This window comes from Oncorhynchus clarkii, chromosome 5 (assembly GCF_045791955.1).
Source record: "Oncorhynchus clarkii lewisi isolate Uvic-CL-2024 chromosome 5, UVic_Ocla_1.0, whole genome shotgun sequence".
In the NCBI taxonomy this organism is placed as follows: domain Eukaryota; kingdom Metazoa; phylum Chordata; class Actinopteri; order Salmoniformes; family Salmonidae; genus Oncorhynchus; species Oncorhynchus clarkii.
Genome location: NC_092151.1, coordinates 83,903,831 through 83,919,673, shown reverse-complemented (window position 1 = coordinate 83,919,673; position 15,843 = coordinate 83,903,831). Strand labels below are relative to the sequence as shown.

The 15,843-nt window shown below is 50.0% G+C and overlaps 1 protein-coding gene across 1 annotated transcript in view; it reads right to left on the bottom strand.

Annotated features, from left to right (window-relative positions):
- Positions 1–15,843, bottom strand: part of LOC139409475 (Janus kinase 1) — an 88,193-nt gene that overhangs the window by 6,462 nt on the left and 65,888 nt on the right. Inside the window, exons 21-23 of the mRNA XM_071154666.1 lie at positions 5,471–5,643; positions 5,198–5,315; positions 3,412–3,522 (exon numbers count right to left, since the gene is read on the bottom strand). Of these exons, the coding sequence (XP_071010767.1) occupies positions 3,412–3,522; positions 5,198–5,315; positions 5,471–5,643 (402 nt within the window). The remainder of the gene's footprint in view (positions 1–3,411; positions 3,523–5,197; positions 5,316–5,470; positions 5,644–15,843) is intronic.

The window sequence follows — 15,843 nt, the reverse complement described above, 5'->3', positions numbered from 1 at the left end:
TGGCATTGATTCCGGATTGGGGCCCGCCCAGCTGGATATGTGGAGAGTGACAGAAACTGCGAGGGGGACCTCAGGTTACTTAGAGGTTGGTTAGAGTGTAGCTAGGTCATAGACTATGCCTAAGAGTTGGTTGTGGGGTTTGATGGACAGTAAAAGGGTTTCAGAGGAGGTAGAGCTGATCAAGCATGGTGCACAAAGACCACTATGTCACTGTCAATTCCCAGCCACCATAAATGATCATATACAGCCATAACTGGCATATGTCCTTATAGGCATGTTGGGGTTACTGCAGTTTCCCAGGCCAATGCATTAGTCACCACACCACGAAAGCACATTCTTCACATGAGTCCAGTTCAGGTGTCACACGGGCTGGCCAGGCATGGTTGGTAGCCAAATAGGTACATATGAGGAAAATGCAAGCCATCAATTTCCAGACGGCATTTTGGCTGTTGAATGGCCTCCTGATATGTGGCAGTCCAGTTCCATGGTGTCTCTGTCTCTAGTAACTGCCTGAGGGGAGGACTGATGGTGGAGTGGGCCTATCAAGAACAGTTCTGGAAGATTCAAGTACAGGAGGTTGGTACCTTAATTGGGGAATACAGGCTCGTTGTAATGGCTGGAGCGGAATTATTGGAATGGTATCAAAATACATGGTTCCCATGTGTTTGATTTCGCTCCGTTCCAGCCATTGTTATGAGCCGTCCTCCCCTCAGCAGCCTCCACATTCAAGATGGCATTGACATTGGAGAGATGCAATTCCTCCTATGATGTGAAGTTGATGGAGTTTCTTGTCAATGAGTGTCAGGTTGAGTTGGTTTATTGTAGCTTGTCATCATGTGTGGTTGCATCCACCCCATGCACCATAATGTCCCCAAGTTAACATGTACAGCAACTCCAGGGCAGACAGCCAGGAAGGTGGACATTATTGTCTGGAAGAAGCAATGTGCCATCTCAACCCAAACAAGATAAGAGTGCACCAGAACATCCCAATGTGCATTACCAATGTAGTGAAGCACCAGGTCTTGTTGGATTCAGGCAGACATATTGGACTAGCAATGAATCAAAGCTCACATCTAAATGATTAGGAGGTGACTTAAGAGCCCAATCCTGGAGGTGCAAGTTATAGCACAGTGGGGGAAAGTTATAAAGCTAGGGAGAGGGTGTCAAAGTCCATGGTTGAATTCGTTTTCCTTTCGTTGGAGCCTCCCAGTTGACTCATTGATCCTCTAAGGCTGCGTTTACACAGGCCGCCCAAAACTGATATTTTTTTCACTAATTGGTCTTTTGACCAATCATATCAGATTTTTTTTAGAGCTGATCTGATTAGTCAAAAGACCATAGTGAAAAAAGATCAGAATTGGGCTGCCTGTGTAAACGCAGTCTGCTGCCTTTTCTATATCCAGACAAAGGTGTTTGAGTGTATATGGTGGGTATCAGAAATGTTTTATTTAAAACATGTACACTACCAGTAAAAAGTTTTAGAACACCTACTCATTCAAGGGTTTTTCTTTATTTTACTATTTTCTACATTGCAGAATAATAGTGAAGACATCAAAACTATGCAATAACACATATGGAATCATGTAGTAACCAAAAAGCGTTAAACAATATATTTTATAATTTGACATTCTTCAAAATAGCCACCCTTTGCCTTGATGACAGCTTTGCACACTCTTGGCATGCTCTCAACCAGCTTCACCTGGAATGCTTTTCCAACAGTCTTAAAGGAGTTCCCACATATGCTGAGCACTTGTTTGCTGCTTTTCCTACACTCTGTGGTCCGACTCATCCCAAACCATCTCAATTTGGTTAAGGTCGGGGGATTGTGGAGGCCAGGTCATCTGATGCAGCACTCCATCACTCTCCTTCTTGGTAAAATAGCTCTTACACAGCCTAGAGGTGTGTTGGGTCAATGTCCTGTTGAAAAACAAATCATAGTCCCACTAAGTCCAAACCAGATGGGATGGCATAACGCTGCAGAATGCTGTGGTGGCCATGCTGGTTAAGTGCGCCTTGAATTCTAAATAAATCACAGACAGTGTCACCAGCAAAGCACCCCAACACAATAACACCTCCTCCTCCATGCTTTACGGTGGGGAATACACATGTTCACCCACATCGCATCTCACAAAGACATGGCGGTTGGAACCAAAAATCTGTCATTTAGACTCCAGACCAAAGGACAAATTTCCACCGGTCTAATGTCCATTGCTCATGTTTCTTGGTCCAAGCAAGTCTCTTCTTATTATTGGTGTCCTTTAGTAGTGGTTTCTTTGCAGCAATTTGACCACGAAGGCCTGATTTCACGCAGTCCCCTCTGAATAGTTGATGTTGAGATGTGTCTGTTACCTGAACTTATCCTCTGCAGCAGAGGTAACTCTGGGTCTTCCTTTCCTGTGGCGGTCCTCATGAGAGGCAGTTTCATCATAGCGCTTGATGGTTTTTCCAACTGCACTTGAAGAAACTTTCAAAGTTCTTGACATTTTCGGGATTGTCTTAAAGTAATGATGGACTGTTGTTTCTCTTTGCTTAATTGAGCTGTTTTTGCCATAATATGGGCTTGGTCTTTTACCAAATAGGGCTATTTTCTGTATACCACCCCTACCTTGTCACAACACAACTGATTGGCTCAAACACATTAAGAAGGAAAGAAATTCATAGTTTTGATGTCTTCACTATCATTCTACAATGTAGAAAATAGTACAACTAAAGAAAAACCCTTGAATGAGTAGGTGTTCTAAAATTTTGACCAGTCGTGTACTTATACAGCTGATTAAACCACGGTTTAATTGTAATGTGGCAGCCATATTGGATTTGGAGTCAAATCTGGGGGGGTAATGTAATTGCAAGAGTAGGGGCTAAACATATAAAATCTACAGACAAACCTTTGATACGAAAAAATGACAGTTTTTGGTGTCTGAGCCCACTTGCCTTAGAGCCGATTACAACAGTCACAACATCAGAAAACTTGTAACTGTATACATTTTTCCCAGGCGGGACAATACAGCACTGAATGAGAGCACACTTCACTTGGAAAGTTGTCTATTGAACAGCCACCAGTTATGTTTACATGCATGAGAAATATTCATTGTTATCATAACTGACGTTAAAGAAAATATTTCATAGACAAACAAGGCCCACAGGCAGATGCAAATGAGTTCTACACATGACATTTCTAGGATTATTTAATGATTCTAGTCAATGTAAAAAAACCTGTAGGTGAATAAAAAAAGATATATCAAAAGGCACTTTTCTAGCTCCATAAATGATCTCATAGGATGGTGATTTGAGTGACCTATTGAGGATTCCTCTTTATGGTGGAGAAAGAGTTTAAAGAGAGAGAGAGCATGTTGTGCGTGATGGTGTGACTCTGAACAGCATGAGGTAGGCAGGTAGGTAGGTAGATCCTACCGTTCCAGGACAGCTCTCAGGGCGGGGCAGCCTCTTTCCCTCCTCCAGCGCCTTGACCAATCGCGTCACAGTCATCTGACCCTGAGTGGGACCAATCATCTTCAAGAACACCTGTGGGGACAGGTCGGGGGGAGCAGAGATAAGTCACCATGGAGACGTGATAAAATGAAATGACCCCTGAAATCTAGCGTGAGGACTGGAGTGACTTAGTTGTATTGTTGTCACCAACATTCAGAAGACATTAGTCATCGAACCTTACCTCTACACTACATTTAACATTCTATAATCTATTTCAAAACAGTGAAAAAAAGCATACAATGCCTTCAGAAAGTATTCACACTTCTGTTGTGTTACAAGGTGTGATTACAATGGATTTAATTGTCGTTGCTTTGGCTATGATCTATACAAAAAACTCATGTCAAAGTGGAAGAAAATGTCTAACATTTGTAAAACATTTATGAAAAATAAAACAGTAATATATCTTCTTTAGATAAGTATTCAACCCCCTGAGTCTATACATGTTAGAATCACCTTGGGCTGTGAGTTTTTATGGGTATGTCTAACAGGTTTGCACATCTGGATTGTAAAATATTTGCACATTTTATTTTTAAATTCTTCAAGCTCTGTAAAGTTTGTTGCTGATTATTGCTAGACAGCCTATCCATAACCTAATGCAGTCAGTCACCAGTCAAATATAGAGTGGTACTCAGTGATGTGTTGTTGGATTTGCCCCAAACATAACACTTTGAATTCAGGACATATTTTTAATTTCTTTGCCACATTTTTTATAGTTTTACTTCCCTCCGATCCCAGCCTTATTGCAAACAGGATGCATGTTTTGGAATATATTTATTCTGTACAGGCTTCCTTCTTTTTACTCTGTCATTTAGGTTAGTATTGTGGAGTAACTACAATACTGTTGATCCATCCTCAGTTTTAACGTCACCATTGGCCTCATGGTGAAATGACTGAGCGGTTTCCTTCCTCTCTGGCAACTGAGAAGGACGCCTGTATCTTTGTAGTGACTGGGTGTATTGATACACCATCCAAAGTGTAATTAACAACTTCACCATGCTCAAAGGGATATTCAATGTCTCCTTCTTTGCGAGCCATTGGAAAACCTCCTTAGTCTTTGTGATTGAATCTGTGTTTGAAATTCACTGCCCGACTAAGGGACCTTACAAATAATTGTATGTGTGGGGTACAGAGATGAGGTACTCATTCCAAAATGATGTTAAACACTATTATTGCACACAGAGTGAGTCCATGCCACTTATGTTACTTGTTAAGCACATTTTTACTCCTGAACTTTAGGCTTGCCACAACAAAGGGGTTGAATACTTACGGACTCATTTCTAAAAAAATATATAATTCCAACTTGACATTATGTGGTATTGTGTGTCAAATTCAGGTTGTAACACAACAAAATATAGAAAAAGACAAGGGGTGTGAATACTTTCTGAAGGCATTGTATAAGACAGTAATAGCTAATTGATATTAAGTCAGATCAGATGAGAGACTACTTGTTACTTTACTGTAAATTGAACAGGGTGGTAAAGGGTATCAATAAGACCCAATGGATATGTACTAATCATGGCTACTTGATGTGGATGAGGGAGGACATATTGTGACAGTTCGTCTGAGCAATCAGGGAGTTGCACGTGTGTTTGTATTATGGCACAGGCTGGCGGGAGTGGGCAGAGTCACCCTGGGCATTGACTGGCGCCATCTGCCTCAATCAGGAGACCGTGCTGTGCTGTGCTGTCAGGCCTGTGTGTGTACTGACCGTCATGGGGCTGATGGCAGAGTCACAGTAGGTGAGTAGTTCATACATCGTGACACCGAAGGACCAGACATCAGAGGCCAGGTAGAACTTACAGTGGACCAGACACTCTGGGGCATACCTGGAACAGGCGGACAGGAGAGAGGACACGCATGTCAATGCAAATTCAAAATGAAGTCATTATCATTTTCAAAGAGCAGCTTTTTTCCTTTCCCTCTCATATCTCTCCCCCTCTCTGTCCTACACTGTCTTATTTTCTCTCCCTCCCTCCCTCACCAGAACACAGGGCTGTCCAGGTCATCTTTGACCGTGTAATATCCCTCGTTGTCCTTGATGCTCTTGGTCAGTCCAAAATCTCCGATCTTCACCGTGCTCTCGTTCTCCACCAGAACGTTCCGGGCCGCCAGATCCCGGTGGATGTAATTCCGAGATCCCAGATAGTCCATTCCCTGGACAGAGGGGAGACACAGAGATGGTTGGAATTTATCCTATCCAAAAATATATATATCCCAATAATATTCCCATAACACCGCCATAATGGTCCCAAAATGTTTCCATAACGTTCCCACAACATATCTATAACACTGTCAGGTCTAGGGATCTGTTCAACCAGGGTTAATGGTCAGAGTTAGGGGTATGTTAGGCAGCGGTGCTAGTGTTAGGGGTGTGTTAGGGGGATGTTAGGCAGCGGAGCTAGTGTTAGGGGTATGTTAGGTAGCGGAGCTAGTGTTAGGGGTATGTTAGGTAGCGGTGCTAGTGTTAGGGGTATGTTAGGCAGCGGTGCTAGTGTTAGGGGTGTGTTAGGGGGATGTTAGGCAGCGTAGCTAGTGTTAGGGGTATGTTAGGTAGCGGAGCTAGTGTTAGGGGTATGTTAGGTAGCGGTGCTAGTGTTAGGGGTATGTTAGGCAGCGGTGCTAGTGTTAGGGGTATGTTAGGCAGCGGTGCTAGTGTTAGGGGTATGTTAGGTAGCGGTGCTAGTGTTAGGGGTGTGTTAGGGGGATGTTAGGCAGCGGAGCTAGTGTTAGGGGTATGTTAGGTAGCAGTGTTAGGGGTATGTTAGGCAGCGGTGCTAGTGTTAGGGGTATGTTAGGTAGCGGTGCTAGTGTTAGGGGTATGTTAGGCAGCGGTGCTAGTGTTAGGGGTGTGTTAGGGGGATTTTAGGTAGCGGTGCTAGTGTTAGGGGTATGTTAGGTAGCGGTGCTAGTGTTAGGGGTATGTTAGGTAGCGGTGCTAGTGTTAGGGGTATGTTAGGCAGCGGTGCTAGTGTTAGGGGTGTGTTAGGGGGATTTTAGGTAGCGGTGCTAGTGTTAGGGGTACGTTAGGCAGCGGTGCTAGTGTTAGGGGTACGTTAGGCAGCGGTGCTAGTGTTAGGGGTACGTTAGGCAGCGGTGCTAGTGTTAGGGGTACGTTAGGCAGCGGTGCTAGTGTTAGGGGTACGTTAGGCAGCGGTGCTAGTGTTAGGGGTACGTTAGGCAGCGGTGCTAGTGTTAGGGGTACGTTAGGCAGCGGTGCTAGTGTTAGGGGTACGTTAGGCAGCGGTGCTAGTGTTAGGGGTACGTTAGGCAGCGGTGCTAGTGTTAGGGGTACGTTAGGCAGCGGTGCTAGTGTTAGGGGTACGTTAGGCAGCGGTGCTAGTGTTAGGGGTACGTTAGGCAGCGGTGCTAGTGTTAGGGGTACGTTAGGCAGCGGTGCTAGTGTTAGGGGTACGTTAGGCAGCGGTGCTAGTGTTAGGGGTACGTTAGGCAGCGGTGCTAGTGTTAGGGGTACGTTAGGCAGCGGTGCTAGTGTTAGGGGTACGTTAGGCAGCGGTGCTAGTGTTAGGGGTACGTTAGGCAGCGGTGCTAGTGTTAGGGGTACGTTAGGCAGCGGTGCTAGTGTTAGGCAGCGGTAGGCAGCGGTGCTAGTGTTAGGGGTACGTTAGGTAGCGGTGCTAGTGTTAGGGGTACGTTAGGCAGCGGTGCTAGTGTTAGGCAGCGGTAGGCAGCGGTGCTAGTGTTAGGGGTACGTTAGGCAGCGGTGCTAGTGTTAGGGGTACGTTAGGTAGCGGTGCTAGTGTTAGGGGTACGTTAGGTAGCGGTGCTAGTGTTAGGGGTATGTTAGGTAGCGGTGCTAGTGTTAGGGGTATGTTAGGTAGCGGTGCTAGTGTTAGGGGTATGTTAGGTAGCGGTGCTAGTGTTAGGGGTATGTTAGGTAGCGGTGCTAGTGTTAGGGGTACGTTAGGCAGCGGTGCTAGTGTTAGGGGTACGTTAGGCAGCGGTGCTAGTGTTAGGGGTACGTTAGGCAGCGGTGCTAGTGTTAGGGGTACGTTAGGCAGCGGTGCTAGTGTTAGGCAGCGGTAGGCAGCGGTGCTAGTGTTAGGGGTACGTTAGGTAGCGGTGCTAGTGTTAGGGGCACGTTAGGCAGCGGTGCTAGTGTTAGGCAGCGGTAGGCAGCGGTGCTAGTGTTAGGGGTACGTTAGGCAGCGGTGCTAGTGTTAGGGGTACGTTAGGTAGCGGTGCTAGTGTTAGGGGTACGTTAGGTAGCGGTGCTAGTGTTAGGGGTATGTTAGGTAGCGGTGCTAGTGTTAGGGGTATGTTAGGTAGCGGTGCTAGTGTTAGGGGTATGTTAGGTAGCGGTGCTAGTGTTAGGGGTATGTTAGGTAGCGGTGCTAGTGTTAGGGGCGTGTTAGGTAGCGGTGCTAGTGTTAGGGGCGTGTTAGGTAGCGGTGCTAGTGTTAGGGGCGTGTTAGGTAGCGGTGCTAGTGTTAGGCAGCGGTAGGCAGCGGTGCTAGTGTTAGGGGTACGTTAGGCAGCGGTGCTAGTGTTAGGGGCGTGTTAGGTAGCGGTGCTAGTGTTAGGGGCGTGTTAGGTAGCGGTGCTAGTGTTAGGGGTATGTTAGGCAGCGGTGCTAGTGTTAGGGGTATGTTAGGTAGCGGTGCTAGTGTTAGGGGCGTGTTAGGTAGCGGTGCTAGTGTTAGGGGCGTGTTAGGTAGCGGTGCTAGTGTTAGGCAGCGGTAGGCAGCGGTGCTAGTGTTAGGGGTACGTTAGGCAGCGGTGCTAGTGTTAGGGGTACGTTAGGTAGCGGTGCTAGTGTTAGGGGTATGTTAGGTAGCGGTGCTAGTGTTAGGGGTATGTTAGGTAGCGGTGCTAGTGTTAGGGGTATGTTAGGTAGCGGTGCTAGTGTTAGGGGTATGTTAGGTAGCGGTGCTAGTGTTAGGGGTATGTTAGGCAGCGGTGCTAGTGTTAGGGGCGTGTTAGGTAGCGGTGCTAGTGTTAGGGGCGTGTTAGGTAGCGGTGCTAGTGTTAGGGGCGTGTTAGGTAGCGGTGCTAGTGTTAGGGGCGTGTTAGGTAGCGGTGCTAGTGTTAGGTAGCGGTGCTAGTGTTAGGGGCGTGTTAGGTAGCGGTGCTAGTGTTAGGGGCGTGTTAGGTAGCGGTGCTAGTGTTAGGGGCGTGTTAGGTAGCGGTGCTAGTGTTAGGGGTGTGTTAGGCAGCGGTGCTAGTGTTAGGGGTATGTTAGGTAGCGGTGCTAGTGTTAGGGGTATGTTAGGTAGCGGTGCTAGTGTTAGGGGTATGTTAGGTAGCGGTGCTAGTGTTAGGGGCACGTTAGGTAGCGGTGCTAGTGTTAGGGGCACGTTAGGTAGCGGTGCTAGTGTTAGGGGCACGTTAGGCAGCGGTGCTAGTGTTAGGGGCACGTTAGGCAGCGGTGCTAGTGTTAGGGGTACGTTAGGCAGCGGTGCTAGTGTTAGGGGTACGTTAGGCAGCGGTGCTAGTGTTAGGGGTACGTTAGGTAGCGGTGCTAGTGTTAGGGGTACGTTAGGTAGCGGTGCTAGTGTTAGGGGTATGTTAGGTAGCGGTGCTAGTGTTAGGGGTATGTTAGGTAGCGGTGCTAGTGTTAGGGGTATGTTAGGTAGCGGTGCTAGTGTTAGGGGTATGTTAGGCAGCGGTGCTAGTGTTAGGGGTATGTTAGGTAGCGGTGCTAGTGTTAGGGGCGTGTTAGGTAGCGGTGCTAGTGTTAGGGGCGTGTTAGGTAGCGGTGCTAGTGTTAGGCAGCGGTAGGCAGCGGTGCTAGTGTTAGGGGTACGTTAGGCAGCGGTGCTAGTGTTAGGGGCGTGTTAGGTAGCGGTGCTAGTGTTAGGGGCGTGTTAGGTAGCGGTGCTAGTGTTAGGGGTATGTTAGGCAGCGGTGCTAGTGTTAGGGGTATGTTAGGTAGCGGTGCTAGTGTTAGGGGCGTGTTAGGTAGCGGTGCTAGTGTTAGGGGCGTGTTAGGTAGCGGTGCTAGTGTTAGGCAGCGGTAGGCAGCGGTGCTAGTGTTAGGGGTACGTTAGGCAGCGGTGCTAGTGTTAGGGGTACGTTAGGTAGCGGTGCTAGTGTTAGGGGTATGTTAGGTAGCGGTGCTAGTGTTAGGGGTATGTTAGGTAGCGGTGCTAGTGTTAGGGGTATGTTAGGTAGCGGTGCTAGTGTTAGGGGTATGTTAGGTAGCGGTGCTAGTGTTAGGGGTATGTTAGGCAGCGGTGCTAGTGTTAGGGGCGTGTTAGGTAGCGGTGCTAGTGTTAGGGGCGTGTTAGGTAGCGGTGCTAGTGTTAGGGGCGTGTTAGGTAGCGGTGCTAGTGTTAGGGGCGTGTTAGGTAGCGGTGCTAGTGTTAGGTAGCGGTGCTAGTGTTAGGGGCGTGTTAGGTAGCGGTGCTAGTGTTAGGGGCGTGTTAGGTAGCGGTGCTAGTGTTAGGGGCGTGTTAGGTAGCGGTGCTAGTGTTAGGGGTGTGTTAGGCAGCGGTGCTAGTGTTAGGGGTATGTTAGGTAGCGGTGCTAGTGTTAGGGGTATGTTAGGTAGCGGTGCTAGTGTTAGGGGTATGTTAGGTAGCGGTGCTAGTGTTTGGGGTATGTTAGGCAGCGGTGCTAGTGTTAGGGGTATGTTAGGTAGCGGTGCTAGTGTTAGGGGCACGTTAGGTAGCGGTGCTAGTGTTAGGGGCACGTTAGGCAGCGGTGCTAGTGTTAGGGGCACGTTAGGCAGCGGTGCTAGTGTTAGGGGCACGTTAGGCAGCGGTGCTAGTGTTAGGGGTACGTTAGGAAGCGGTGCTAGTGTTAGGGGTACGTTAGGCAGCGGTGCTAGTGTTAGGGGTACGTTAGGCAGCGGTGCTAGTGTTAGGGGTACGTTAGGCAGCGGTGCTAGTGTTAGGGGTACGTTAGGTAGCGGTGCTAGTGTTAGGGGTATGTTAGGTAGCGGTGCTAGTGTTAGGGGTATGTTAGGTAGCGGTGCTAGTGTTAGGGGTATGTTAGGTAGCGGTGCTAGTGTTAGGGGTATGTTAGGTAGCGGTGCTAGTGTTAGGGGTATGTTAGGCAGCGGTGCTAGTGTTAGGGGCGTGTTAGGTAGCGGTGCTAGTGTTAGGGGCGTGTTAGGTAGCGGTGCTAGTGTTAGGGGCGTGTTAGGTAGCGGTGCTAGTGTTAGGGGCGTGTTAGGTAGCGGTGCTAGTGTTAGGTAGCGGTGCTAGTGTTAGGGGCGTGTTAGGTAGCGGTGCTAGTGTTAGGGGCGTGTTAGGTAGCGGTGCTAGTGTTAGGGGTGTGTTAGGCAGCGGTGCTAGTGTTAGGGGTATGTTAGGTAGCGGTGCTAGTGTTAGGGGTATGTTAGGTAGCGGTGCTAGTGTTTGGGGTATGTTAGGCAGCGGTGCTAGTGTTAGGGGTATGTTAGGTAGCGGTGCTAGTGTTAGGGGCACGTTAGGTAGCGGTGCTAGTGTTAGGGGCACGTTAGGCAGCGGTGCTAGTGTTAGGGGCACGTTAGGCAGCGGTGCTAGTGTTAGGGGCACGTTAGGCAGCGGTGCTAGTGTTAGGGGTACGTTAGGCAGCGGTGCTAGTGTTAGGGGTACGTTAGGCAGCGGTGCTAGTGTTAGGGGTACGTTAGGCAGCGGTGCTAGTGTTAGGGGTACGTTAGGCAGCGGTGCTAGTGTTAGGGGTACGTTAGGCAGCGGTGCTAGTGTTAGGGGTACGTTAGGCAGCGGTGCTAGTGTTAGGGGTACGTTAGGCAGCGGTGCTAGTGTTAGGGGTACGTTAGGCAGCGGTGCTAGTGTTAGGGGTACGTTAGGCAGCGGTGCTAGTGTTAGGGGTACGTTAGGCAGCGGTACTAGTGTTAGGGGTACGTTAGGCAGCGGTGCTAGTGTTAGGCAGCGGTAGGCAGCGGTGCTAGTGTTAGGGGTACGTTAGGTAGCGGTGCTAGTGTTAGGGGTACGTTAGGCAGCGGTGCTAGTGTTAGGCAGCGGTAGGCAGCGGTGCTAGTGTTAGGGGTACGTTAGGCAGCGGTGCTAGTGTTAGGGGTACGTTAGGTAGCGGTGCTAGTGTTAGGGGTACGTTAGATAGCGGTGCTAGTGTTAGGGGTATGTTAGGTAGCGGTGCTAGTGTTAGGGGTATGTTAGGTAGCGGTGCTAGTGATAGGGGTATGTTAGGTAGCGGTGCTAGTGTTAGGGGTATGTTAGGCAGCGGTGCTAGTGTTAGGGGTATGTTAGGTAGCGGTGCTAGTGTTAGGGGCATGTTAGGTAGCGGTGCTAGTGTTAGGGGCGTGTTAGGTAGCGGTGCTAGTGTTAGGGGCGTGTTAGGTAGCGGTGCTAGTGTTAGGGGCGTGTTAGGTAGCGGTGCTAGTGTTAGGGGCGTGTTAGGTAGCGGTGCTAGTGTTAGGGGTATGTTAGGCAGTGGTGCTAGTGTTAGGGGTATGTTAGGTAGCGGTGCTAGTGTTAGGGGTATGTTAGGTAGCGGTGCTAGTGTTTGGGGTATGTTAGGCAGCGGTGCTAGTGTTAGGGGTATGTTAGGTAGCGGTGCTAGTGTTAGGGGCATATTAGGTAGCGGTGCTAGTGTTAGGGGCATGTTAGGTAGCGGTGCTAGTGTTAGGGGTACGTTAGGCAGCGGTGCTAGTGTTAGGGGTACGTTAGGCAGCGGTGCTAGTGTTAGGGGTACGTTAGGCAGCGGTGCTAGTGTTAGGGGTACGTTAGGTAGCGGTGCTAGTGTTAGGGGTACGTTAGGCAGCGGTACTAGTGTTAGGGGTACGTTAGGCAGCGGTGCTAGTGTTAGGGGTACGTTAGGCAGCGGTGCTAGTGTTAGGGGTACGTTAGGCAGCGGTGCTAGTGTTAGGGGTACGTTAGGCAGCGGTGCTAGTGTTAGGGGTACGTTAGGCAGCGGTGCTAGTGTTAGGGGTACGTTAGGCAGCGGTGCTAGTGTTAGGGGTACGTTAGGCAGCGGTGCTAGTGTTAGGGGTACGTTAGGCAGCGGTGCTAGTGTTAGGGGTACGTTAGGCAGCGGTGCTAGTGTTAGGGGTACGTTAGGCAGCGGTGCTAGTGTTAGGCAGCGGTAGGCAGCGGTGCTAGTGTTAGGGGTACGTTAGGCAGCGGTGCTAGTGTTAGGGGTACGTTAGGTAGCGGTGCTAGTGTTAGGGGTATGTTAGGTAGCGGTGCTAGTGTTAGGGGTATGTTAGGTAGCGGTGCTAGTGTTAGGGGTATGTTAGGCAGCGGTGCTAGTGTTAGGGGTATGTTAGGTAGCGGTGCTAGTGTTAGGGGCATGTTAGGTAGCGGTGCTAGTGTTAGGGGCGTGTTAGGTAGCGGTGCTAGTGTTAGGGGCGTGTTAGGTAGCGGTGCTAGTGTTAGGGGCGTGTTAGGTAGCGGTGCTAGTGTTAGGGGCGTGTTAGGTAGCGGTGCTAGTGTTAGGGGTATGTTAGGCAGCGGTGCTAGTGTTAGGGGTATGTTAGGTAGCGGTGCTAGTGTTAGGGGTATGTTAGGTAGCGGTGCTAGTGTTTGGGGTATGTTAGGCAGCGGTGCTAGTGTTAGGGGTATGTTAGGTAGCGGTGCTAGTGTTAGGGGCATGTTAGGTAGCGGTGCTAGTGTTAGGGGTACGTTAGGCAGCGGTGCTAGTGTTAGGGGTACGTTAGGCAGCGGTGCTAGTGTTAGGGGTACGTTAGGCAGCGGTGCTAGTGTTAGGGGTACGTTAGGCAGCGGTGCTAGTGTTAGGGGTACGTTAGGCAGCGGTGCTAGTGTTAGGGGTACGTTAGGCAGCGGTGCTAGTGTTAGGCAGCGGTAGGCAGCGGTGCTAGTGTTAGGGGTACGTTAGGCAGCGGTGCTAGTGTTAGGGGTATGTTAGGTAGCGGTGCTAGTGTTAGGGGTATGTTAGGTAGCGGTGCTAGTGTTAGGGGTATGTTAGGTAGCGGTGCTAGTGTTAGGGGTATGTTAGGCAGCGGTGCTAGTGTTAGGGGTGTGTTAGGGGGATTTTAGGTAGCGGTGCTAGTGTTAGGGGTATGTTAGGTAGCGGTGCTAGTGTTAGGGGTATGTTAGGCAGCGGTGCTAGTGTTAGGGGTGTGTTAGGGGGATTTTAGGTAGCGGTGCTAGTGTTAGGGGTACGTTAGGCAGCGGTGCTAGTGTTAGGGGTACGTTAGGCAGCGGTGCTAGTGTTAGGGGTACGTTAGGCAGCGGTGCTAGTGTTAGGGGTACGTTAGGCAGCGGTGCTAGTGTTAGGGGTACGTTAGGCAGCGGTGCTAGTGTTAGGGGTACGTTAGGCAGCGGTGCTAGTGTTAGGGGTACGTTAGGCAGCGGTGCTAGTGTTAGGGGTACGTAAGGCAGCGGTGCTAGTGTTAGGGGTACGTTAGGCAGCGGTGCTAGTGTTAGGGGTACGTTAGGCAGCGGTGCTAGTGTTAGGGGTACGTTAGGCAGCGGTGCTAGTGTTAGGGGTACGTTAGGCAGCGGTGCTAGTGTTAGGGGTACGTTAGGCAGCGGTGCTAGTGTTAGGGGTACGTTAGGCAGCGGTGCTAGTGTTAGGGGTACGTTAGGCAGCGGTGCAAGTGTTAGGGGTACGTTAGGCAGCGGTGCTAGTGTTAGGGGTACGTTAGGCAGCGGTGCTAGTGTTAGGGGTACGTTAGGCAGCGGTGCTAGTGTTAGGGGTACGTTAGGCAGCGGTGCTAGTGTTAGGGGTACGTTAGGCAGCGGTGCTAGTGTTAGGGGTACGTTAGGCAGCGGTGCTAGTGTTAGGGGTACGTTAGGCAGCGGTGCTAGTGTTAGGGGTACGTTAGGCAGCGGTGCTAGTGTTAGGGGTACGTTAGGCAGCGGTGCTAGTGTTAGGGGTACGTTAGGCAGCGGTGCTAGTGTTAGGGGTACGTTAGGCAGCGGTGCTAGTGTTAGGGGTACGTTAGGCAGCGGTGCTAGTGTTAGGGGTACGTTAGGCAGCGGTGCTAGTGTTAGGGGTACGTTAGGCAGCGGTGCTAGTGTTAGGGGTACGTTAGGCAGCGGTGCTAGTGTTAGGCAGCGGTAGGCAGCGGTGCTAGTGTTAGGGGTACGTTAGGTAGCGGTGCTAGTGTTAGGGGTACGTTAGGCAGCGGTGCTAGTGTTAGGCAGCGGTAGGCAGCGGTGCTAGTGTTAGGGGTACGTTAGGCAGCGGTGCTAGTGTTAGGGGTACGTTAGGTAGCGGTGCTAGTGTTAGGGGTATGTTAGGCAGCGGTGCTAGTGTTAGGGGTATGTTAGGTAGCGGTGCTAGTGTTAGGGGCATATTAGGTAGCGGTGCTAGTGTTAGGGGCATGTTAGGTAGCGGTGCTAGTGTTAGGGGTATGTTAGGTAGCGGTGCTAGTGTTAGGGGTATGTTAGGTAGCGTTGCTAGTGTTAGGGGTATGTTAGGTAGCGGTGCTAGTGTTAGGGGTATGTTAGGTAGCGGTGCTAGTGTTAGGGGTATGTTAGGTAGCGGTGCTAGTGTTAGCGGTATGTTAGGCAGCGGTGCTAGTGTTAGGGGTATGTTAGGTAGCGGTGCTAGTGTTAGGGGCATGTTAGGTAGCGGTGCTAGTGTTAGGGGCATGTTAGGTAGCGGTGCTAGTGTTAGGGGTGTGTTAGGTAGCGGTGCTAGTGTTAGGGGTGTGTTAGGTAGCGGTGCTAGTGTTAGGGGTGTGTTAGGTAGCGGTGCTAGTGTTAGGGGTATGTTAGGCAGCGGTGCTAGTGTTAGGGGTATGTTAGGTAGTGGTGCTAGTGTTAGGGGCATGTTAGGTAGCGGTGCTAGTGTTAGGGGTATGTTAGGTAGCGGTGCTAGTGTTAGGGGTATGTTAGGTAGGGGTGCTAGTGTTAGGGGTGTGTTAGGGGGATGTTAGGTAGCGGTGCTAGTGTTAGGGGTATGTTAGGTAGCGGTGCTAGTGTTAGGGGTATGTTAGGCAGCGGTGCTAGTGTTAGGGGTATGTTAGGTAGCGGTGCTAGTGTTAGGGGCATGTTAGATAGCGGTGCTAGTGTTAGGGGCATGTTAGGTAGCGGTGCTAGTGTTAGGGGTATGTTAGGTAGCGGTGCTAGTGTTAGGGGTGTGTTAGGTAGCGGTGCTAGTGTTAGGGGTGTGTTAGGTAGCGGTGCTAGTGTTAGGGGTATGTTAGGTAGCGGTGCTAGTGTTAGGGGTATGTTAGGTAGCGGTGCTAGTGTTAGGGGCATGTTAGGTAGCGGTGCTAGTGTTAGGGGTATGTTAGGTAGCGGTGCTAGTGTTAGGGGTATGTTAGGTAGGGGTGCTAGTGTTAGGGGTGTGTTAGGGGGATGTTAGGTAGCGGTGCTAGTGTTAGGGGTATGTTAGGTAGCGTTGCTAGTGTTAGGGGTATGTTAGGTAGCGGTGCTAGTGTTAGGGGTATGTTAGGCAGCGGTGCTAGTGTTAGGGGTATGTTAGGTAGCGGTGCTAGTGTTAGGGGCATGTTAG